The sequence below is a fragment of the Penaeus monodon genome, chromosome 23 (genome assembly GCF_015228065.2).
Source record: "Penaeus monodon isolate SGIC_2016 chromosome 23, NSTDA_Pmon_1, whole genome shotgun sequence".
In the NCBI taxonomy this organism is placed as follows: Eukaryota; Metazoa; Arthropoda; class Malacostraca; order Decapoda; family Penaeidae; genus Penaeus; species Penaeus monodon.
In genome coordinates this window covers 7,489,390-7,489,670 of record NC_051408.1, presented here as the reverse complement: position 1 = coordinate 7,489,670, position 281 = coordinate 7,489,390, and the positions used below count along the sequence as shown (strand labels likewise).

At 52.7% G+C, this 281-nt stretch overlaps 1 protein-coding gene across 1 annotated transcript in view; it reads left to right on the top strand.

Moving 5' to 3' along the window:
* Nucleotides 1-13: 13 nt before the first annotated feature.
* The window catches only part of LOC119588115, a 4,536-nt gene continuing 4,268 nt past the window's right edge, over nt 14-281 (top strand). Inside the window, exon 1 of the mRNA XM_037936824.1 lies at nt 14-193. Coding sequence (XP_037792752.1) covers nt 14-193 — 180 coding nt within the window. The remainder of the gene's footprint in view (nt 194-281) is intronic.

Genomic DNA, 281 nt, shown 5'->3' with positions numbered 1-281 from the left:
AACCCCCCGCAAAATGTACAGCGACTTCCACCAGAAGCGGGGCAGCCTTCCCTCCTGCTGGGTTGACCCCTGTGAGTCCGAAAACAAAGGCTTCGTGAAAAGGACTGACTTTGACCTTCCTGCACCATACGTGGCAGCTGCAACATACCCGCCGCCTGCAACGTTCGTGCCCCCTTCAGAAGCAGAGGAAGAGGTGAGAGCTGTGTGTGCATGGCGTTTAAGGGAAATCGGTTGTTCGGTGAATGGCTTTAAGATATGATAGAACGATGCAAAGATTTATC